This window comes from Chenopodium album, chromosome 7 (assembly GCF_948465745.1).
Source record: "Chenopodium album chromosome 7, dcCheAlbu1.1, whole genome shotgun sequence".
Taxonomy (NCBI): Eukaryota; Viridiplantae; Streptophyta; class Magnoliopsida; order Caryophyllales; family Amaranthaceae; genus Chenopodium; species Chenopodium album.
Window position 1 is genome coordinate 68,846,935 of NC_137840.1, and position 20,914 is coordinate 68,867,848.

The window sequence follows — 20,914 nt, forward strand, 5'->3', positions numbered from 1 at the left end:
TCACTAATGGTTTCTTTCTTTTAATCCCCTAAGCTAATTGCCCTAAGATTCTTACCTAAACAATTTACCCTGAGCTTTAAGCTATCTTTCTTTTTTTTTTAGTGATCTTTCTTCTTGAGTAATTTTTCTTTTTAAGTAAAATTTCTTCACTGGTCTCTCTTTCTTTTTAAGCATTTTAGTAACTTTTTTTCCTAAGCAAACTTTCTTATTTTCATAAGTAATCTTTCAAGTGATTTCCCTCTTTTTGTTAAGTGATCTTTCTAAAGTGGTCTCTCTTAAATAATTTTTCTTAAATGCTCTCTCTCTCTCTCTCCCCCCCCCCCCCTCTCTCTCTCTCTCTCTATCCTCTCTCGTGAGTTTTCTTAAGAAATCAGTTTAAGAAATTGTAATTAGTTAAAGTTGTCCATCATTTCATTAGTAAGTTTATTCCTAAACTAATTGCCTTATTTTTCTTAAGTGATTTTTCAAAAGTGGTTTCTCTCTTTAATTTCTATTCTATGCTAAATGTCTTGATATTCTAATTTGATCGTTCTTAATTGGTCTTTCATCTCTCCAAAGCCAATTGACCCTATTTTCATAAGTTATTTTTCTTAAGGGACCACCCTCTCTTTTTCTTTCTTTAGATGAATTAATTAATTGCCATAATTTTCTTAAATGATAGTATTTCTTATATGGTCTCCTTTTTTGTCTTGCGTATTGTAAACCTTTTTCCTAAACTAATTGCATTTTCCTAAGCTAATTTCCCTAAACTTTTTAGGTGATATTTATTAGAAAAAATTAAAATTTAAAATTCAGAAACCTTAGGAAATAAGGGTTTGTTCTCTTTAGATTATTTTCAGTTCAGTGCAGGTTCAGTTCCGTTCCTAATATTCTCCTCTCATAAAATATTCAGTTCAGTTTATTTCAATAGGGGAAGTGAAAATTCATGGAAATTGACAAATTGAATACTTATTTGGTTGACACAAAAAAGAAAAAATAGAGGAAGTTGGAATTTCATGGGAATTTCAACTTCCCACAAAACATAGGAAATAAATTACCAAGGCTCCTCTTGGTCAATCAAAATTCATGGGAATTTCAACTTCCCATTGTTATAACCAAACAACTTTGAGAAATTTCAAGAAATTTCATGAGGGTAATAACTTTTCATGAAATACAACTTCCTACGGGAATTTATTTCCTGTGTCAACCGAACGAGGCCTTAGTGTATGAAACCAAATACCCATATTTCCCATCTTGCTCATATTTGATATTTCCCATTGAAAGAAGCAACAAAGAAAAATATAAATTTAGCGATACAGCATCAAAATCCAGTGTATGAAACCAAATACTCATTTTTCTTTTGATCAGAGCTTCTTGAAAAGTCAAGAGAAAATCATAATGTCAATAGAGAAGACACAAATATCTACTTCCTCCGTTTTCTTTTACTTGCAACACTTCTTTAAAAAGGAAATATCACAATACTTGCAACACACTATAAAAGGAAAGTTACTTTATGGAAAAACTATACTATATCCCTTATTTAAAGCACATGACCCACTAAATTGCACTCCTAACAACCACTCATCCTATTTTAAAGTTTATTATATCATGTAAATTCCACCTTTCTCAATTACCGCGCTAAAGAGTGTGTTGCATCTAAAAGAAAACGGAGGAAGTATATAACTATTTAAACAATTACAAGTGTTTATAATTTTTACAAGATATTCACATGAAAAACTGTTAAACAACAAGCAATTTGGCCCTCCCAAAGCCACTGGTCCAAAGACTGACATGTTAAAGCACCAAACAAAGAACTGTGTCAAACCAGTTTGCATAAAGTAATAAGCTCAACAAGCATGACAGCTGCTATTTAAATTAATCCACTTGTATTAACACTGAACAAGCATAATAGCTACCGTCTAAGTCACAAATATCAGAAACTTAACAACTAATAAGCTGATGAAGTGGCAATTTCTAGATTCGATCTCATAATTAATTCATAACTTACGACCAATTTAAACTCATTAAAAACTGGTTTATAACTTGACACCTGCATCTCAATAATCAAATCATCCTCTTGGAAAAAGAAATAATCCCTTTCATTAACACCACAGAATCATTATCATATTAATGCTTAATTAGTTGCTGTTAAACTCACAAATATATCTCAAATTTAACAACTAATAATAAGGCTACGAAGGAGCAATTCGCAGGACCTAACTCATAATTAACACAGAATTAACAACTAAGAAGTTTAGCAAGTACCGTTTTTGAACGATGCAAAAGCCAATGTTGCCTAGATACCATTCCTTAATAATTTCTGCCACGTTCTTGTTTTCCACGACTGTCTTTGTTTCTTCTTTCTCATCTGTAGTTATAGTGAAATGACATTAACTCTAATCAACTATTATAATTGACCACCAACTAAGAATTGTCTCAGCTCCCTATAAAAGTATAAATTTGATCCAAACCTGAACATCCAACACAAGAAAATTGGAACAAATTCTAAAAATACATGTAGGCTAATTTTAAAATACATGTAGGCAATTGGAACTACTCATATATTATCATTAGAGAGGGAAAGAGATTAAAATCAGAGGCTAAACGAGGAAATTAAAAATATTATGTACTGTACATGCGAAGAAGTACATATTTCAGTGGCATAAGGATCATGGAATGTCTAATTTTGCAATCATAAAGCCATTTGAATCAATTTCTCCTCATTCCAGAATAAGATAACATCTTAATCCCACCCATCATCTGTCTACTACAAGTGTACAATTAATAAAAATTGGGAGTATGAGTGCTTACTGCTTAGAACTTGCAGTTCGTAAGAGCATTGATAGATAGGTAATCCCTAGCAATGCAACAAGCTCATGCTGCAAGAAATATGAGAGGCTGAAGACTCAAGTTTAGCTTACAGAACACACCAGATGAGATCATAACTACTTTTGTGCCCGTGACATGTAAATATATCCACCACAGCAGAACAGGGAATTGAAAGTGAAACGAAGAATCTGCTGAAGAAAATCCATACAGAATAAATAAATGTCATATTTGAGGAAAGCAATGTGAAAAACCCCAAAAAAAAAAATAGGTATAACTTTATGCATGAGATAGTATAGAAACCTCAAAATCAAATTTCACAATCTCTAAATCGTAGAATTAATTACCTCATGCCACAATTTTTTAGCAGGCAGGAGAAAAACAATTTTGCTCGAGACAATGCAAGTGTATAATATCATGCTAACATGTCAACTTTATCATTGTACGGAACATGTTACATTATATATACTATGATTTGATTTCTGATATATCTTCTATTAAGATAAGTAAGGAGATAATCGATCTTGCAATGAGTTAGAATACGTATTTGCTAGATACTTATAGTATCTTAAGACAACAGCCATCAAATTTGCCGGTCAAAATTTATTAGGAAAAAACAAATCAAATTATATAGTAATTAGAAGCAGATGAAGAGGTACTGTCTACAGACTACAGTTGACGCAAGCAATGACACAGTACATGAAAAAAACTTATAGAAACTCAAATCTTATATGTTGTTCAATCATAATTCATTAGAACTTAAACTGAAGATCATGGCCTCTCCTAAAATTTATATTCCAAAATATTTTACCCAATTATCAAATCCCTAGTTGAGCCGTTATACACATTGTCCCAATATGGCAAGTGAGATGCAATCTTCTCCCAAATTGTATTCTCAAGTACTTCCTCCGTTTCTATTTAGTTGACGTGTTTGATTTAGGCACATATATTAAGGAGAGGAGAGAGAGTGAGAGAGAATGAAAAAGCAAGTGGGGTAGCTTGTAAATGCAAGGTAAAAAGTTTACCCCAAAAGGAAACGTGTCAACTAAAAAGAAACTTCCTAAAAAGGAATACGTGTCAACTAAAAAGAAACGGAGGTAGTATAACTTTCAGTTAACTCTATACTGGGGCAGTTATACCTAAATGACTCATACGACAAATTAATACACGTAGCCATCTCAGACAAACCAATACAAAGATGCATATGGTCATAAAGAATGTATATAGGGCTTATAAAAAATTTATGAATCAAAATTCAAAGAAACTAAGCTTCATGGAGGTCATGCATGCAAGAGATCAAAGTTATCAAACTAATGTATAAATGACAAATTACTGTGTATAGAATTCTTAAGATGATGTAAATTGATTGGGTAAAAGCTATAAAAACAGATCAAAGACTAAACATAATCCCACAATAGAGAAAACATACTTGTTGGAGATTTTGTCAAGTCTGACATATATATAGCCATGAGTAGTCTTGAAAGAGTTTCTAGATTTTCTATTCCACCTGCCAAACAAAAACTAATCCAAATTAACTCCTGCAACATGTAAACTCTCTCTATAAATCACGAAACTTACTCTCTATAATCCATGAATCTTACAGCTATTTCTTGCGAACCCCAAGATTCCCTTTCCCAAATGACATTGAACAACACAAGCTCAAGTGCTCAACCAACCAAAATAATAGTAAATTTCAACATTCAAATTCTAATCAAATCAAAACTAATACAATCAATTCCTAGATTCATAGGTAACATGTGAATTGTGGGTAGCCAAAAGCAGTTTTCATGTCAAAATTCTCTACCATCAAATCTTAGTCGAGCAAATAATTACATACCAAGTGCCTCTGCAACACTTATACGTGCCTTAGGATTTCTCTCTAACATTTTAGCAAATAAGTCTTTGGCACCAGCAGAAATTGAAGGCCATGGATGTGTGATTCAAGCCAAACTTCCCGTTCTTGATCTGATAAAAAAAATCCCAGATTCAGTCTCTGAAATAGTCACAAACACTATGAATCAGAACCATAGAAATGAGATGGGTAGATTCATAAAATCCTTATAACATCTCTATAGGCTGCTATAACAATCTTATAATGTTCACTAAGTAGCATGAAACACATTGAATTCTGTTTCAGGAAGTATATGCTTACCAGCCTAAAAGGGAGGAACTCCACTTAGAAGAATGTATAAAATGACCCCAATACTCTATACATCTATCTCTTTCCCATAGTTACGCTACAAAACCTCTGGTGCAGTGGGGCTAGATAGTATGCACTTCTGACAAGTTCATTGTATACTTCCCCTGCATTTTTCTACTCAATCAATCGAACCCCCAATAAAAATTAGCAATCGACAAGTAACAAAAAAATAAAAATCATTGACCGATCATTTCAGAATACCCAAATCGTTAATTGAAGCCATAAAATAGGCAACGAAAAAAGACCTAAAAATCAAAAATCATACTCAGAACCAGAAATTTCATTTCAAATTCAAATCAAAATATTCAAAGCTTTAGATACTCAAACATATACTCTGTTCAATAACTAAACAAAAAGCATTAAGCACTCATTCAACCATTGTTAGCTCAAATCTCATTTATTCTTCCATACCTCAGCATATAAAGCAGCAAAATCAGAGCATAAATTCAAAGATTCTATCAAAAGAATCTAGTATTTCAGAAAAAAGTAACAAATACAAATAGAAATAAAACTTTTAGGTCAAAATCAATTCAAACAGATCTCCGCAAAATCAAACCTCTAAACCATAAAAAAAGGCACAAAATTGAAAAAATTGAAGAAAACTAAAAACACACACAAACTTGAGTAGCTTAGTAAGCATTCATAGTATCTTTGTGACATTATTGTTGTACCATGACATAAATCATTAATATTAGAAAAGCAGAGAATGAATAATATATTAATATTAACATCAACAAAATAAATTTAGTAGATAACAATAGATGTCTATATTTATAATCCAATGCAATTCTAAAGTATCAGCCAATTAAAAAGAGAGTACATATCTTGTATCGATCATACAATCACTATGAATAGATAGAATCTCTATGACCTCCCACCGTTCACAACATCCCTTGCATCTCACTACAAGCAGCTCCTTGGTGCGGTGGAAGAGTAGAGGCGCTGGTTTCCTTCGGTCAAGTTTAGTATGCTTTCATTATAGTTATGACACCTTAACTCAAATTCATTGCACACGAAAGATTAGCACAAAATCTCAATCATTAGGATTCATTACAAAAGTATACAACAACATAAATGAGTATGAAGCTTAGTCTTGTCGTCTTCTTCTCTTCCATTATGGGGAATTGGTGATTAGTTGTGACTTGTGGCTGAAAATGCTCCATTATGCAATTTACCCTTTTTTTCCAGAAAATTAAGTGCATATGAGACAATGAGAAAAATATAGAAATGCATTCTAAACAGCCAAAGTTTTTATGATTTACTGTTTATATAAAAAGCAACAAGAAAGAATAAACCAAAAACCAACACATATAACTAAACTATCACCCAATCACATAAATTGAACAGTTTTAAGATTTTCTAGACTACAATGCAAGAGCTATATCTAAGTTAGTGGGTTTAATTGTAGTTTTGAAAGTGAAAATCAACTCTCACAATCCCTAATCATCATATCAGATTTGTTGAGCGAGGTATACAAGTATATAATATGTGCATATGACATAATTTTCCAAATTAAGACTGAAGCACACAAATTTTGATATCTTAATAAAATTAAATGTCAAAGAAACCATAGATTGTGAAAGTGATATTTGACCATTAAAAAGCATAATATGTCTTAGAGTCTTACCTCAAAAGCGTCATTGAACCGTTTGGAGCTCCATTACTTACGAAATGACCTGTTTAAACCTAATGTGGTAGTGAAACATTGAAACATTAGTAAAAAGGTATTTCTTTACAACTAACACCTTTGTTAACAAATCAATCAACAAATAATTTTGACAATACCTTGATGTCTAACAGATGCAGCTAGCTTAATTGTTTGATCTGATCTGACTTTCGGATACTTTTAATTTTTCATCTTTGAGCTAACATGATACGGTGGATTGGATGAATTTCTGCTGAAGGTATCGCCTCTGTAAGAACAAATTGAAGGGTATTAGTTCCAAACTTTTAGGTTGGGTGAAAAGATATGCAACCTCATTAAATATGAATTGAGCTTCCTCCATCAAAGAACAAGCTTACTAAGTGTGAACATAGAAGCATTAGTTTTTATTCACCTCCTTCAAGCTCTTGATTTGTTGCCTCAAATGTTTTTCAGAAAAATACATGTAGCAAGATAAATAATAAGCTTTCCTCGATTTAATAGTGCCAATTCCAACATGATAGAAGGTGATAGTTCAGAGGAAAAAATTCAATTAAAAAAAAATAAAAATAAAAAATAAAAATAACTTAACTCACACAGATCTAACAATATTCACTACTCCCCTGGTTTTAAAAGCTAAAAGCGCTCTCTCTATCTATTATTATTCTACATCACATTAATTGTTTATTTCTCATCTCCCATCACCAAATTAAACTTTTCACTGCAAGTAAACCAAAGCAGCTTGAACCAAGCAAATGTATAGACTAATTCAAAATTCAAAGTTCCTGTTTTCCGGCACCCCAGTTAAGTTCCTTCAAGTTTGGTGTTTTTCGGTACCCAGGTTGTCCCTTATTGTGCAGCAAAGAGATGCTGTAAAATTTGCTCTAGACTTCTCAGGAACTTCTTAAGCTCTACAGTTTACAGGCTTTCTTGTTTTTTTATTAAGGGCTAGAAGATAAAACCTTATCTCATTCTTCGAGTACTTCTCAATGCGTTCTTGGATGACAAACTTAACCTTTTGCAGCCAGTCAGAGATGTCCCCCCCAACGCAAGGGTCAATGCTATGAGTCCCTCTTTCAGCCCATCTAGCTAGTACAAGACTCCCTCGTAGGTAAATAGTGCATAAAATGGTAGACATCATCATTCTTGGTTGAAGCTTTCCGCTCTTCAGGGACAAAGGGTTCAGTTCTAGCAAAACTATTACGTGCTGTAAAAAATGATAATTAAAATTGAATTCAAGGCAGTCGAGTAGTTATGAAAAACAAAGGCTCAAATAAGAAACAGCCTAAACACGCACAAGTGGCTAAGATTGTCAACCCCAGGAAGTCTCTCTCTTCTAAAGGTGGCCAAGGGTGAAGGGAAATAATCTAAAAAAACGAAAACAATTTGTTTTACAAATTGGCTAAATCAAAGAACAAATGAACAACACTCAATCACAAATCCTATGTAAAGTTGAACACAATTTACATGTTGGGAGATGTTTTTACTATATATTAAATACATCAATGGCTTATATAGGAGTCTTGAAACCCAAATCATCTCCCATTTAAATACCTCAATGGGTCAAGGAAGGAGCTAGGGGAAAAAATTGAACTTTATTATTTTATAGAGATCTAATCCATTAAGTTAAGAAAACAAATTATTTCAAAGAGCGATTTGATAATTTGAGAAAGCCATATGTTTGAGCAGCTTTGAGCTCTCAACCCATGGAATTTTTCTGAAGCAAATGAGGTGCTACTCTGTCTTACCTTAGACGGTTGAAATAGCGGCAGTGTGAATAAAGAGAAGATCCCCATTTCACAAAAGACCCAAAGATTTCTGCTTTCTGCCAAGATCCATAACCATCTGGAGCAGATGAAGGTGGTGAGGTCACCATTATAAACACTTGGAAACTTTCTTTCTCCTCACTTCACCAAAACAAAACAAAACAAACCCAGAAAAAATCAAAGAAAGACCCAAAGCTTGCGTTGTTTGAATTAGGTTTCTCAAGCTTCTGAAATTAGATACTCTACTTGTTCCTTATGACATTAATATCTTCAATATCTTATTCTTCTGACAAGTTTGCAACAAAAATATCAAAGTATACAAAGATGAAGGACATATCTCAAATTGCCTTTTGAATTTCAAATTTTTATAACCAACACATCATAAATATATTAGAGGAACTTATTATTAACTTTATTTTTGTTTATTCTTGTCACTCATTAGAAATACTTTGTATAAAACAATTATTTCCTTAATATCATAAAAAAATAAATAAATAAATAAATAAAAAGTAAAATAAAAAAACAAGGTGACCATAAAACATTTAAAACAAATTATTTCTTTCCTTCCAAAAGAACAAACACAAGATAGAGCAAAATCAAATGCCAAACACCCTTTATGTTCCATACATGGCCCAGCATTTATATAAAATTGAGTAAATTGACAAGGACAGAACTTCCTCACCTCCTGGAACATTATAATCCAGCATCTGCAGGGCCAAAAAAAACACACACAAAAAAAAAAAAAAAAAAAAAACATGTAAGAACTATATATACGACACCATTATATTAATTCAAAAAACGAAAAAAGGCGGTTTAAAATTCAATGACTGTAAAACAGGAGGCAGGGGTGTCAACATTATGGACATGTTAAGTTGGCACAACAAAGGCTGCTCTAAGTGGCTTCCGAAGTTAACCGTTAATCGGATTATTCTTCAGATTAGATATGAATTAATAAAGTGATAGGTTCACTAAACTATGCTAAACAGTACCAAATCAATCAAATCGCAATTCAAAAAATAAAGCGAAAAAAATTAAAAATCAAAATACCTGAGCAACTTCGTAAGCTGAGAGGAGGCTCAGATCATCTAATTATTTTTTTAATGGTAAATAATGAGTTCTACCTTTAAAAAAAATAATAATAATAATAATAAATTAAAAATGGCAGAGGCGGTTCAGATTGGCATAGCATCAAACAATATATTTGGTGTGGCTATTCAAGCAAGGGAAAAATCAACCATGGCGTCAAACCAAATCTGAAAGAGATGCGCATTTGAGGAGCAAGAAAATATCAACATGCAAACACATCCATCAAATTGCTGCCAAGCCAAATGACAAATTACCCAAAACAAGAAATGCCCACAAAAACCAAACTGAAAATTGATTACTATAAACAATTATTTATCCTCATAGCCTTCAAGTTCTCTGATCATTCAACTACCAATTAAATCATAAAAATAATTAGCAAAAATCAAAAATCGAACAACTTGATCAACCTATTTCATCAATCCACCAGCAAATAAAAAACAGAAAAAATACAGAACAAAAAACCTATTTCATACCAAAATACAGAAAAAAAAAACCTATTTCATCATTTCACGAGCAAATAAAATAAGAAAAAATTGAAAAAAAAAATTGAAGAAGAAGATCATGCCCATAAGAGAAGTATCGAGAAGGCTGTGAGTAAACAAAACCTGATCAGTAGGATTGGCTGGAGATGAAAAATGAAATAAAGCAAAATAAAAGCCATACGAATTGGTACTTCGAGGAGCAAATTATGGAAGGCATGGTGATTGCTTGCTTGCTTTGCTATGATTCGATTGAAAAATCGATGAAAGAGCAAAGTCACAAACAACCTAAATTCATCACAGTTTCACTACTCTTTCATCAAAAATCTATGTTACTTGGACTCGGGTACCCATGTCCGACACGGGTATGTGTCTAAGTGTCCGACTCGGCTTTTTTTTGAAAAATTTCCATGATTTTGAACTAAAAGTGAAGTGTCCGGTGTCATACCCATGTCCGAGTATCGAGGGTCCGACACGGGTATGTGAGGTGAAATGAAGAGTCCGAGTAACATAGTCAAAAATAGTCCAAAAATTACATGAAATCCACCTAAGAAGAATCCTAATTTGACTAAATCAACGATAGAGTGAAATTAAACCCTAGATGGTGAAAATTATATAAGATTATTGAAAAAAAGAAAAAAGAAAAAACCCTAGCTGCTCCCTATATCAATGACGCTTCTGCCCTTGACAATGATTGACGCTTCTGCCCTCCTGTATTAACAACGATCGAGCAATGAAATCCATTGATTTAGCAGAGAAGCCATTCAACACAAGGGAGGTTGTAACACTACAAGCAAAGAAGAATGTAACTCTAGGGATCATCAAATATGCATAAAAATTTACATTTAGAATAGGAGGTTCTGGCAATGGGCAATGGGCGGGTTTATCATTGTCAAGAGGCTCAACTGGATGTTCAACAGGTTGAAACTCTGCAGTCTGCACCTACATCTATACCATGAGCAACAGCTGGCTGTGCAACGTCAGCCCCAGCCCCGTGTGTGCTCTGGAGACCTCCCTTAAATCCTGTGTCCATTCACATTGAGAAAACCACAAAAATAAAATCACAATCAGCAATCAGCAGTCATTGAGTTACAACTAACTACAAACAGCGTGAACTTGAAGAGCAAAACCAATAACAATGAAGCACAGCAATCCTTGGCAAAAGCAGGTTATAGCCATGATTAAAGACGACCCCATAAAGATTTTGGACACAATTTCGGATACTATATGATTCAAGGACCTCTCAAAAGACATGACTATTTTTATTATTTGATGGCTTTTCTTCAAAGACATCATACGGAGCCTCAAAGCCCTAGAAATCATGCACCACCAAGTACAATTAGACCATTCACCAATAAGCACAAAAGACCATTCCTTCTATCAACTTAAATATAATTTGGTTAATCCTACTTACAATATCTTTCATGTTAGCACATTTTTCCAAATCCCTGACAAAGCTCCTATTATCACATTGGGAGAGAAGTTGACCACTTCCCTGCACTCTATCTTTGATGGTTGAAAAGTAGCTGCAAAAAACAAGATATTAAAGAGCAGAACTACAGACAAACTTAAGTTATCAGATGAACAACTCACACCTTGTTGAAATTTCAACGCCAATTACGGGGGAAAAAATCTTTTAAAATGTGTGAAAAATCCAGCTATGAACAGCTGTTACTTCAGGAAGTCATAAAACATAAATGGTTAAATATGCAATTAGAAATTTAGAAGTCACCTTAGGAGCGGGAAGGACACCGCCGTTGATTTGAGTAAACGCACTACAGTACAGATTGTGATTCCACAAGAATGAAGCATAGGTTCTCATAATTACTGACCTTCAGAACCTACATCAATAATACAAATATAATAATGACCAGAGCCAATCAAAATACAAAAGTATCATTACTTATGCATAATGGGAAACAAACTCTTTGACTTGCAATTGTGTTCTTTTTTTTAAGAAGAAATTGGTATTTCACCATCTAACTTTCGACAATTCAAAAAACCCAACAACCTGAACCTCAAATTTGTCCATCTTAACATCTTCAAATCATCTAATTATTGTTTTCAGGCTATATGAGTTCTGACTAATAAAAAAAAATTACAGAGGACACTTGGATCGGCATATCATCAAACAAAAATTTGGTGTGGCAATTTAAGCAAGAGACAATCAGCCATAGTAGCAAAACACCCATCAAATTGCTGTCAAACCAAATGGTAGATTACCCAGAACAAGAATTGCCCACAAAAACCAAACTGAAAATTAATTACAATTAAACAATCATTTATCATCACAGCCTTCAAGTGGTTCTCTGGGCATATATAAAAGTCACAAGCTTTTAAATCACCACTGAAAGGTATTAGTACATTTCAAGCTTATAAAATATGGTTTTACATACGTAGCTCAGTGTACTAAAAATTGATGATTCTCTCACAATAGATAATTACAATAGTAATCCTTCATTGTGAGAGAATCATGAATTTTTTACACAAGGTTTAATTTTTAGTGATCTCGATCAAGATTTAGACATGCATTAAATATGGTATTTTATAATGACTCATTTAATTAACGACAAACCCTAGCTTTTGAAATGCAAAATTTGATAATTGAAAACAAATAACCTCGCAAGCTGCTTCAACGGAGGGGAAAACTTTGAGAATCGGAGAAAACTTTGAAGTGAAAACAAGCTGGCTATTTTGACAAATAAATTTAATTCCAAAAAAAAATAAAAAATAAAAACAAATTGAAATTTACCAATAACAGTGCAAAATACTACGAAGAGCAAAAGAAATTGAATAAAGGAAGAGTGAGTGAAATACTGAAACTGCCCCAACTAAACAAAACGACCCAGACAATTAAAACGCCAGATCAATAAAAAAAACAATCATGCCCACATCAAATTAAACCCAAATTAAACCCAAATTAAATCCAAAAAACCCACCAAAAAAGAGCAAAAAATTCAACCCGTGAGCCCCAAACACTTCCATCATTACCCAGAATTGCAGCAGCAATATAGTGGCCATTCCGAATAAATTGTAACTGTGAGCATTAATACAGCTGATTTCCCCCTTTTACAAAATTCACAATCATGCAGATACTAAACAAAATCCATTAATTAGAGATATTTTTTACAACTCCAAGTCAGCAAACCATGTTAATATTGTGCATAATAATTTCCTCTGTTCTTTTTTGGTTGTGTTACCCTAAACTCCTGGTTTCCTTATACCCAATCTCTCCCCTCAAGGATTATAAGATTATAAATTTCCACCAGTTCCTTTACCACATCACTCAAGGGCATGAAGGCATTATCCAACCCTCAGTACTACCATAATCACCATCCTAACCCACCTGCACCATTAAAGACTAAGAAAATAATCCTCATCACTACTGAGAATAAAAACAAACATTTCAAAGGCTCAATCTCAACTCTTATGAATCATACTAAGGCCTACCTCAAATCAATCATTAAACATAGCAAATGAAAGGATAATCAACTATCATCAAACACTAACATCAACCACAGTCAACAGTTTGATGCCCCAAAATTAAACTAATCAAAATTTTCAAATGCATAAAGAGATAAAAATCACATTCAGTATACAGAACGTATGCTTTTTTATTGGATAAATATCAAGTGTGCTTAGATTTTATTGCTATTTTGACTTTCATTTTATTAATAAAAGGAACAATCACAATTCTAAATACTATAAATTTATAGGTAAGAAAAACAAAAATTTGCTGTTAGTAGTAATCAATGATCCAACTTATACAACCAAACTCGAGTTTCTTTCAATTTACCCAAAAAATCCCATGATCTAAAATTAAAAAAAAAAAAAAAAAAAAAAAAAAAAAAAGGGTATAAATTCTCCAAATTGGAAACCAACATGTTGACAGGTCATCTATTTAAGCAAAGAAACCCATGGATAAAAACAGAAACAGATAGCCGTATGTCATTCCCAACATCACCAAACTGATGTACGAATCAACATATCAATGAGAATCCAAACAAACCTCGGTTAGCTGGTCCTGCCAGGAAACTCAGGTCCATATCATATGCTACATCCAGAGTCCTTGAAACCTCAACTTTGACAAGAGGTGTTACAGAGCAATTGTATTGCAAAAACCTAACTGTGTATCCATAAGAGAGCAAGGTCCTGCTTACTTCCTGTCGATTGCAACCTCTCTACAGTCTCTTCAGAAGCTTCCTCCTGACCAACAATAACATGCAATAACAGTAAGCTTGGCCCTGGATGATCCATCACCATAGCTGCTAAAACGATAGCAGAAGCTTATATTGACTATACTGACATAATTGGATTGAAAAATTGATATTCGCTAATATTATAAATGAATAAAAACATTACCACAGCTCATCTGATGACATTTGGCCCACTGGCACCTGGCAAGGGGTGCTCTCATTGCTGGGTAGCTGCTGCTGTTCCGACGCGGCTGAGATTCTATATTCAAATATGCAAACAACTTGTAAATTTAACAAAAAATCTATCAAAAATCAAAATTCTGTTAACTTCTATAAAAGCTAAAACCCTGTAAAATTAACTAAAGCATCAAGGAGCTATTGAGAGGAGCTGAGGTGAAGAGGTGAGGTGAAGAGGTATACAGCTTAAGCCTAATGCTACAGATTTCATAATAATATTTAAATTGATTTAACAAATGGAGATAGATTAAGCATTCCTATTTCTCAATCATGAGCATGCAACAATAAAAAGAAGACAAAAGAAAGGCCAGCAATTCCATTCTATTTCCCTACCAAGTGATAGCAAGCAGTAGTTTTAAACTTTCAAAGGCAGCTAGTGTACATTACCTTGTAGTTGGAATATCTCTTATTGTATTCACGCTCGTTTGAAACCAGGAGTGGCAAGTTTAAGACTTTGAATCAGACCAGAAAACCGAATTCAAAGACCTAATGCTACATCTTATTGATTCTTCCAAAAAATAGCTTAATTCCCTGGTTGTTGACTGATTCTTTAGTTATACAACCAGCAGAACAAAATTAAGAGACAGCATACGAAGCAATATGACAACATCAAACCAAATAATGCAATTAAATTGACATCAGATGTAAGTAAGAACAAAAGCACATTCATTGAAATATGAAGCAACGAAAAGTATTAAAAAAATCTTTACAGCTTCAACATCGCATTAATGGATACAAAATCCAGCGTAATTACAATAAACCAGCAAAAGAATTCAATTAAGAGGCTACAGCGGATAACTAATTCAGCAATAATGTTTCAAAAAAATGCTATTCTCCCGCGCAATTACAATAAACCAACTACGAATTCAATTACAACATATTACAAAATTCAGCCATCAATGTTTTAAACAAATGCTATTCTCCAACCAAGTTGTTCCTTCAAGTCGATGCTCCTTTGGACAATCCTGAAATAATTATGTATACAGTTTAAAATATGTTTTAATTAAATAAGCCTAAAACCAGTGATGACTGATTAAATTATACCTTCCCCTCCATTTCCTCGCAGCAAATCTATTAATGTCGAAGCTGCATCCTTTAATGCTTGGCATTGATTCTCAAGTAACATCCAGAGCTGCTTAACTTCTTCCGCCTTCATATCAACAGCAGACAGACTTCTCACAAGATCAACAATGGACATAGAGCATTTCTCCATGTCATATTGCAGCTTGTTCACATCTTTCTCCCCTTGCAGTCTTTGGTGATAGTATGCAAATATGTATGAACATTTCAAAAGATCTAGTGATTGTGTCACCTAATACATAAAAATAAAATAAAAAAATTAATACTTAAAAAGAAAAAAAAAAAACATAATAAAGAAATTGGTAAAAATGTTACCAAAGAAAGGTAGCTACTGAGGTTGTTTATTAAAACATGAAAAAACCCAACAGTTTCTGGCAAACTCTGAATAACAGCCATATCCGAATTCAACTCAAACATTTCCTGACAGAAAATATGAAAATATCCAAGATCAATTACCCAACACTCCAAGAACAATCACAGAAAAATAACAGTATGCACTTTTATACTCCAAGAAAAATTACCTTATCAATGTTTTCCCATGCCTTGTAATAGCTAAAAAATCGAGTGGATAAATTCCTGATGATTTTTCTCTTCTGGGTAAATTCAGTCTGCAAAAAGTAACTAAATTATCAAGAAATTATACAAAATAACCCAAAAAATCTCACTCTTGACAGTATTCTTTCTAGTTTTACTCTTCAATCTTTTCATGCATATGCTGGAAAATCAACACCTTAATTCATTAAAACAACAACAAAACAAAAAAAAAAAAAAAAAAAAAAAAAAAAAAAAAAAACAAGAATCAAAATTGAAAAAGATAGACATTTACCTGCAAAAGTGATTATTACATTCAATGCAGTAGAATCTACTGTTGATGGGACACTGAAACCCAGTTTTTATCATGCAGATGGGACATTCAACCGACCAAAACCCTTCGTAATTGAACTTATCTCTTAACCAAGTAGAGTAGGTTTCACAATCAAGAAATCCATGGCCTTTAGAGCAACTTTACAGGGAAGAGACATTTTGGAAGCAAAATCAACTTGAGGTTAAGAAGAAAAATAATGGAACTGGGTTGAACTGTGAAAGAAAACAATGAACATTTGATGAACTTAAGCAGATAAACTATTTATACTAATCAAAAAAATGAAACCGGTTTTTCCGGTTTCCCAAAAGAAAAAGAAAAAAAATAAACCGGTTTACCGGTAATGTAGAAGCCCAAGCCCAAATCATGAAAGAGGCTCATTTAAAGCCCAAGCCCAAATAAATTTAAATTAATACAAAAGCCCAAGCCGCCCAAGCCCAAAAAAACACCCAAAATAGCCATCGACACAACGACAACCGCCCATGCTGTGGTTTGCTCGGTGATTAGAAAATAGTCGTCGACACAACGACCACCCTCAGCCACCAAGACCACCGTGAAACCCTCGCACACCTAAAATATCCTAGCCCCACCTGGAAAACCCACCGACAAGCAAGTCCACCACAAAAATCACCCAAAAACCTCGCTCTATCAATTGCTCTTTAGCTTCTTCAATTGGGAAATGTTGGAGAGGAATTAATGGAGCATCAATGTATTATGTATCTTCGAAACGGGTTGGGTTGATTCGCCCAATCTAAACGACCCGGCCCTTTTGCGTATTTGGTGAAATGGTGTTTGGTTTGTTGATGGTATTGTAGGGTTTGTAAATGGTGGGATTTTTGCTGTTGTTTGAGTTCTTCCTCTGAGATTGAAGAAGATGAAGAAGAGAGTGACATTGCTAGGAGAATTCTGGGATTAGGGTTTGATTTTCTGATGGAATGGAGGCTGAAGAGGGGGCGGTGATGACGGTGGAGAGAGAGTGAGAATCTGGGGAAGAAGGAGTGGTGGCATTGCATTGCGTTGAATATGGAAAATAAGGATTTTTTAGGAAAATAAAATATTCAATTGTTTCATTGGAGGATAGATCTGATAGAGAAGATGAAAGAGAATTGAAGAGAGATTGGGGCATTGGGGTTTGGGTTGAATTTTGAGGAGAGAGAAAGACAGTGGAGAGAGGAGGGAGAGAGGGGCGGTGGATTTTGAGGGATTGATTTAGGGTTTTCTGGTTTGGGCTTTGGGGGTATATGGGCCCTTTTAGGGTTCGCGTAGGTGCTAAATATTAGGCCTGACAATCCTGACCCAGATCATATGATCCGACTTATGACCTGAAATTGACCCAAAAACATTTACCCGAATTCAAAATTGACCAGACTCGACCCAAAAATGGAGTTGACCCCACACCCGACTGACTTGACCCGAAGTTGATCCAACCCGAAATTGACCCGAAATGTTCGACTCGAATAGACCCGAAAATGGAGTTGACCTGACACCCGACTGACCTGACCCGAAGTTGATCCAACCCGAAATTGACCCAAAATGTTTGACTCGAATAGACCCGATACCCGAAATTGACCCGAACAAACCTGACATCCGAAATTGACCCGAACAGACCCGATACCCAAAATGTCCCGAACTAAAATTACCATACAATTGAACTTAAAAGGTCTTGTACCAAAAAATAACTCAAATTGTTCATCTTCAACCGTAGCTAATTTCCCCCAACTGAGTGGTGCGATTAGGGCGATTGGAGGATCAGCAAACTGGGTGGTGCGAGCAGGCGATTGGAGGATTAGCAAATTGGGTGTTGCGATCATGCAATTGGAGGATCGGCAAATTGGGTGGTGCGATCAAGGTGATTGGAGGATTGACAAACTAGATGGTGCGATCAAGGCAATTGGAGGATTGACCCATGGGTGTGCGATTAGAGGATTGGTAAAAGGGAAGCTGCTTACATCAATTTAATGTAAAATACCAACCATTACTCAAAGTAAAATGAACATAGACAAATAGGTGTTAGACTCCTAATTTAAGGATAAACATTTTGTATATAATACAAACACTTATTGAGAATGTTGTATAAAATAAATTTTGAAAGTTGAAAGTGAAAGAGGCAGATCAGAAGAAAGATGCATGTAGATATAGAGAAGTCGAGAGAGAGAGAGAGGGATCAATTTCCCTCTTTCTCTTCTTCTAGAGGGATTAGTTTCCTTCTTTCTCTTCTCCCAGCCCCTCTTTCTCTCTCTCTTCTCCCAACTTCTTCCCAGCCCTTCTTTTTCTCCCACGTTCTCTGCCGGTCCCTCTCTCTCTCTCTTGCGACCCCTTTCCTTTCGTGGCATGCCCTTTCTCTTTTTTCGGACTGCCATTTCTATCTTTCATTGCTCCTCTTTCTTTTTCTTTCAGTCATTTTATTTCTTGATTTCCTCTTTCCCAAGCCCAAATCATGAAAGAGGCTCATTTAAAGCCCAAGCCCAATTAAATTTAAATTAATACAAAAGCCCAAGCCGCCCAAGCCCAAATCATGAAAGAGGCTCATTTAAAGCCCAAGCCCAAATAAATTTAAATTAATACAAAAGCCCAAGCCGCCCAAGCCCAAATCATGAAAGAGGCTCATTTAAAGCCCAAGCCTAAATAAATTTAAATTAATACAAAAGCCCAAGCCGCCCAAGCCCAAAAAAACACCCAAAATAGCCATCGACACGACAACCGCCCGTGCTGTGGTTTGCTCGGTGGTTAGAAAATAGCCGTCGACACAACGACCACCCTCAGCCACCAAGACCACCGTGAAACTAGGTTGTACGGAAACGGATACGGGGACAAAAACGGGTACAGATACGGGGACGGGATACGGCAAAATCCAAATTTCAAAAAACGGGTACGGCATGGATACGGCAAAAAATAATTCATAAAAATATAAATCTATAAATTTTTTTAAAATAAATAAAACAAAAATTCATAAAATACAAATTTTTTTATAAAAGAAACACTTTAATGTAATGTCTTAATTACATTATCATAAGATAATTTAAACCATATAAAACGAAAAAGAAAAGATAAAAAAACAAAAGCACAAACCTACTTACCGAGGGCCCTCAATTACTGTAGCGCCTGAGGCTACTATCTGCTACAGTAATTTAAAAGAAAATACCCAGTAAAACTTTTTCAAATAATCACACAATCATAAAAAAAATAACAATAAAAATAAAAAAAACCCCATTTTTTACTGTTAAAGTCGAAGAAGGAGAAAATGAGAAGGAGAATTATAGACAGAGAAATAGAAGGAATCGCAGGTGGTTGCCGGTGTCGGGGTGGGTCGCAATTGGTCGTCGGTGTAGTGGTGGGTCGCGATTGGTCGCCGGTGTAGTGGTGGGTCGCAGCGAGTGGTCACCGGCAAAGAATCCAAGGAATCTTAGCTTCTCAATTTCTAGGGTTTAAGAGAAGTCAACTTGTGTAAGTATATTTAGGATTTTTTTTAAAAAAAAAATGGGTTTGGGCTGTACTGGGGACGTCAAAATGGTAGAGGATCCGTCCCCAAAACGTTTCCGAAGCTCCTTCCAGCCGTCCCCAAATTAGCTTGCCGTACCACTTTCGAAGGGGACGCCTTGGGGACGTTTCCCAGCCGTACCCGTACCATACCCGTCCCCGAAACGTATCCGGTACGGGAGACGGCAGCCATTTGGCGTATCCGTGCAACATGGCGTGAAACCCTCGCACACCTAAAATCATCCTAGCCCCACCTGGAAAACCCACCGACAAGCAAGTCCACCACAAAAATCACCCAAAAAACTCGCTCTATCAATTGCTCTTTAGCTTCTTCAATTGGGAAATGTTGGAGAGGAATTAATGGAGCATCAATGTATTATGTATCTTCGAAACGGGTTGGGTTGATTCGCCCAATCTAAACGACCCGGCCCTTTTGCGTATTTGGTGAAATGGTGTTTGGTTTGTTGATGGTATTGTAGGGTTTGTAAATGGTGGGATTTTTGCTGTTGTTTGAGTTCTTCCTCTGAGATTGAAGAAGATGAAGAAGAGAGTGACATTGCTAGGAGAATTCTGGGATTAGGGTTTGATTTTCTGATGGAATGGAGGCTGAAGAGGGGGCGGTGATGACGGTGGAGAGAGAGTGAGAATCTGGGGAAGAAGGAGTGGTGGCATTGCATTGCGTTGAATATGGAAAATAAGGATTTTTTAGGAAAATAAAATATTCAATTGTTTCATTGGAGGATAGATCTGATAGAGAAGATGAAAGAGAATTGAAGAGAGATTGGGGCATTGGGGTTTGGGTTGAATTTTGAGGAGAGAGAAAGACAGTGGAGAGAGGAGGGAGAGAGGGGCGGTGGATTTTGAGGGATTGATTTAGGGTTTTCTGGTTTGGGCTTTGGGGGTATATGGGCCCTTTTAGGGTTCGCGTAGGTGCTAAATATTAGGCCTGACAATCCTGACCCAGATCATATGATCCGACTTATGACCTGAAATTGACCCAAAAACATTTACCCGAATTCAAAATTGACCAGACTCGACCCAAAAATGGAGTTGACCCGACACCCGACTGACTTGACCCGAAGTT

At 35.0% G+C, this 20,914-nt stretch overlaps 1 protein-coding gene and 1 long non-coding RNA gene across 2 annotated transcripts; both read right to left on the bottom strand.

Moving 5' to 3' along the window:
- Positions 1 to 1,793: 1,793 nt before the first annotated feature.
- Positions 1,794 to 9,130, bottom strand: LOC145638224 (uncharacterized). Its single transcript, XR_014114635.1, has 9 exons — positions 9,096 to 9,130; positions 8,396 to 8,554; positions 6,791 to 6,918; positions 6,633 to 6,691; positions 4,958 to 6,181; positions 4,643 to 4,770; positions 4,235 to 4,312; positions 2,791 to 2,996; positions 1,794 to 2,347 (listed from the first exon to the last, which is right to left on the bottom strand). It is a non-coding gene; the product is annotated as an uncharacterized LOC145638224 (long non-coding RNA).
- A 5,973-nt stretch (positions 9,131 to 15,103) lies between these two features.
- On the bottom strand, positions 15,104 to 20,611 carry LOC145638225 (uncharacterized). Its single transcript, XM_081689191.1, has 6 exons — positions 20,064 to 20,611; positions 16,318 to 16,923; positions 16,013 to 16,099; positions 15,807 to 15,911; positions 15,456 to 15,723; positions 15,104 to 15,376 (listed from the first exon to the last, which is right to left on the bottom strand). Exons 4-6 carry the CDS (start codon positions 15,906 to 15,908, stop codon positions 15,351 to 15,353), a joined length of 396 nt encoding a protein of 131 aa, XP_081545317.1. The 5' UTR covers positions 15,909 to 15,911; positions 16,013 to 16,099; positions 16,318 to 16,923; positions 20,064 to 20,611; the 3' UTR covers positions 15,104 to 15,350.
- Between the last annotated feature and the right edge of the window lie 303 nt (positions 20,612 to 20,914).

Excerpts from the sequence above, each read along its gene's own strand:
- LOC145638225 (XM_081689191.1), bottom strand. The coding sequence starts at position 15,908 with ATGTTTGAGTTGAATTCGGATATGGCTGTTATTCAGAGTTTGCCAGAA. Across the intron at positions 15,724-15,806 it reads TCAGTAGCTACCTTTCTTTG|GTGACACAATCACTAGATCT; the intron begins GTAACATTTTTA and ends TTTATGTATTAG. Across the intron at positions 15,377-15,455 it reads GCGAGGAAATGGAGGGGAAG|GATTGTCCAAAGGAGCATCG; the intron begins GTATAATTTAAT and ends TAATTATTTCAG.